The sequence below is a fragment of the Sinocyclocheilus grahami genome, unplaced genomic scaffold (assembly GCF_001515645.1).
Source record: "Sinocyclocheilus grahami isolate Dianchi unplaced genomic scaffold, SAMN03320097.WGS_v1.1 scaffold346.1, whole genome shotgun sequence".
Lineage (NCBI taxonomy): Eukaryota > Metazoa > Chordata > Actinopteri > Cypriniformes > Cyprinidae > Sinocyclocheilus > Sinocyclocheilus grahami.
The window spans coordinates 2,031,878-2,035,661 of record NW_015505525.1 but is presented as its reverse complement, the minus strand read 5'-3'; the positions used below and the strand labels follow the sequence as shown (position 1 = coordinate 2,035,661).

At 36.0% G+C, this 3,784-nt stretch overlaps 1 protein-coding gene across 1 annotated transcript in view; it reads right to left on the bottom strand.

The window, feature by feature from the left end:
* The window catches only part of LOC107548306 (multiple PDZ domain protein), a gene marked incomplete at its 5' end in the record, with an annotated part of 63,253 nt that overhangs the window by 11,248 nt on the left and 48,221 nt on the right, over positions 1–3,784 (bottom strand). The window contains 3 exons of the mRNA XM_016228937.1: positions 224–283; positions 360–425; positions 567–665. Of these exons, the coding sequence (XP_016084423.1) occupies positions 224–283; positions 360–425; positions 567–665 (225 nt within the window). The remainder of the gene's footprint in view (positions 1–223; positions 284–359; positions 426–566; positions 666–3,784) is intronic.

The following is a 3,784-nucleotide window of genomic DNA, read 5'->3' as shown; positions in this document are numbered from 1 at the left end:
GGGCGGGGTGCGCGTGGCGAAACACGCACGCCAACTGTCATTGGCTTGTTTAGTTAACCCGCGAAGGTGATTGGGCTCTCGGGCGAGATCCCAATTCGTCAGTCACGACTGACGTAACGTAGAACGTGACTGACTGAAAGGGAACGAGGGTTACACAAGTAACCGAGATGTTATTTATATACAAATATATTGGATTATTACTATGGAAACAAACATCACAGACCTTAAAGGGGATGAGACTGAAGGGGTAGATTGGGGAGAGATTATTCGGGATCTCGGGATCCTAAAGATGAGATAAGCATACATAAAACACCTAAAATACACTAATAATGAACACAGTAGCATAAGCAAAAACACACCTGATGATTTGGAGAATTTAATTTTGACACATTTTCATCTTCAGAGCAGTTGTCAGGAGCTGAAAACTGGACATAGAGAGGCAATAAATGTTTTATGTACTCTAGAGTTTTGTTTAGGTTTTGTTTTCTCTAGAGTATATTCTAGCACTGAGTATGAGTATTGTAAAGTGGTTATGTGTGTGCATGTGTACAGTATCTGTGCTGTACCTGAGGACTCTGTACTAGTAGTTCTACTTTGTCTCCTGCTCTACGGATCGCCTCTACGGCTTCTTCATGAGTAAAATCACTCACATCTACACCTTGAACCTGCCAACATGCACATTAAAAATGTAAAGTGTGAAGTTCTTTCTCCAGTAGCTCATTACTTTCAACACACTTCTACTTTCAAGCTAAACAGTTTGCCCCAGATTTTCTTTAAACTAATCTTGTTATCTAGCTTATTTAGGTCAGAGTAGGAGTGATGCATTAGCTTATTATGACCAGCAGATGGAGATCATCAAACATCATCCAAATCCAATTACTGTTCATCAACACTATCTAGTCTCAGCCTCAGGCCTTCTAATGTATATTTCACACAAAAATAGCAAGAGCAGATTGAAATCACCCATTCCAATCTGACTATCTGACTGTATTTTTTTCCTCACTCACTTTTTTACGCATGGTGTTTCAAACCTGCATGACTTTCTTGTGGGGGGCACAAAAGGTGATTTCTTTTTCAATATAATAAAAGTAAATATGTGTGTGTGTGTACTGTATATATTAAAAGGATGCTTTTGCATCCTTTTAAATGCTTGAGTTCTCATTCACGTTCATTAAATGATGCAGAGCGGTCATAAAAATTAAAAAATTCTAAATTCTACAAAATTTGAAACTTCTAGATTATTTTCTTTAATTTAATTTTCTTTATTTTTTACGCTCCAAAACTTCATACATACAGGTTTGAAACAAGGGTGAGTTTCAAATTTTAAATCGAGGTTCATGGCATCAAACCCTTATAGCAAGTAAACTAGATATTAATTATATTTCTGTCATGACAACTCACGGAGGGATTGGCATGGTAATGTACATGACAATGTTAATGTATTTGATCTTGGCGGAATAGATCTGCTTATGCTGCTGCTGCTGCTGCGGCAGAGCAAGTACCGAGACTTGCTACTGCCAACACATCCACAACATGCTGCTGTGAGCATGTAAGAAATATTGCTGCTGCAAATATAACATACATGAAATAACCCGCATATAGCATTAGGGTTGGGTATTGTTTTTGTTTTTTTCGAAACCGGTGCCAAATCGATACTTTTAAAACGGTTCCGGTGCCTAAACAGTGCCTGAAATAAATAAATAAATAAATAAATAAAAATTCCCATCAAAAATGATGGATTGGCCATTAGCACTATAAGCACATAATCTCTGTTTCAATCTTACTGGACGCCAGAGGGCACCCTCGCACAGAAAATCCATATATCCAGTCACAGAAGTAGAGAACTGATTAAGGAAATCCCTTATATGGACAAAGGCATTGCTATTATATCTGTAACCAGTGATGGGGAAAGTTACTTTTAAAAGTAATGCATTACAATATTGCGTTACTCCATAAAAAAGTAACTTATTACATTACTTTTTATGGAAAATAATGCGTTACGTTATTTTTGCGTTACTTTTTAAATCTGGACAGGGCTTGCTTGTTTGTTTTTAAAATAAAAAAGTTATATTTTTGGCAAATATAAAAGCATTTTCACACCAAAAGTGAAATGAATCACTGAGTGCTGCTCAGGCTGAAGCGAAAGTAAATTTACGTCCGTACAGTAGAATGCAGAAGAAGAAATTTCAACACACTTCAGGAATAAACAAAGACACACAAATGTTTGTCTAGAGTAATTCTTGCTTATTAGTATGGTTGAACTGGATCATCGAAGGTCAGAAGCAAAAACATTGCTTCATGGTTAATTGAATGTGATTAAATACATAAAGGATATTTGTGTTGTTTAACATTAAATTATTGCAGGTTTGCGTCATATTCTGAGTTGCATTATTTTTATTCATTTTGAGTACTGAATCTGTTTAGTTTTTTTTTGTGAGTGAGATGAATTAATGCATATTCATATTTATTTTATAACTACAGTAACATCTGGGGACAGGAGATTCAGCTGTCAATCAATAAATTGGAAAAAAAAAGTAACTTGCGTTACTTATTTGAAAAAGTAACTCAGATATTCTCTTGTAAATTAAAAAGTAATGCATTACTTTACTAGTTACTTGAAAAAAGTAATCTGATTACGTAACTCGCGTTACTTGTAATGCGTTACCCCCAACACTGTCTGTAACTGAGTAAACAGAACATATAAACGTTTTGAATGATAAAACAAAGACATTAAACACCTGACTGCGACAATATAGTTTATCTGTGTTATTTAAGCCATCTCTGGTATTTTCATAATAATTAAGTATATTTATAATAGGGTGACCATATTTTAGTTTTCCAAAAAAAGGACAGTAGGGGGCGGGGTTCACCTAACAGTATACATAGCAAGGTTGTTGTTTTTTTTGTTGCTTATTTAGTTTTTATAATAAATAAAAAGAAAACAATTCAATAGAACAGAAAAATAACAGATAATGCTAGTGTTAGAAGGTCATTATTTATAATAAATAAAAAGAAATTAAGTGGAAAGAATAGAGAATGCTAGTGTTAGAGGCTCTTTTTTCTGCAAAATGTTTCAATACAAGCATTTCAGTCAAATGTAATTTATGCAATATTTCAAACCTTTGACCCACTTGGGAAAATCAACCCATGGCAACAGTTTAAAAGTAGCCCAATTCTGTGGAAAAAATGCGGACTTGGCAACCCTGCATCCAACAAGAGCTATCGGAGTCAGTTTTGACTGACACAGGTCGAGAATAAGGATAGATGACTGTCAAGACCATGCTGGAGTATTTGCTGCTCAACAGATTCTGAGCTCACTGACAAATATCTGATCTTGCTAGATGTGCTCCCTTTACACAGAGAGCGTGTGATTGCGAAATCGAAAGTGAAAGTAAACAGCGCAAAGGCTCATTCAAAAATATTTAAATACACCGCATCCTGAGAGCGGCTCCCTGATGCGCCAAAATTATATACAATATTAGAATGTTGACACGAAAATCGCGGGAGCGAAACACATGTAGCGGGAGCAGACGGCAATGGTCAGAGATTCAGCGGGAGTGGGATTAAGAAAACAGACGAATCCCGGGCATTTTGGGCAATAAAGAAATCCCGGCCGGACACATTTTTGTAGGTCCAAAAAGAGGACATGTCCAGGGAAAAGAGGATGAATGGTCACCCTAATTTATAATCTATTGCTAATTGATGTATTATTTTCAAAGTAGCATATGGAACATATTTTCTGCCTCATTCTGTGACAAGAAGCCTCATCAGATCACAAAAGGAA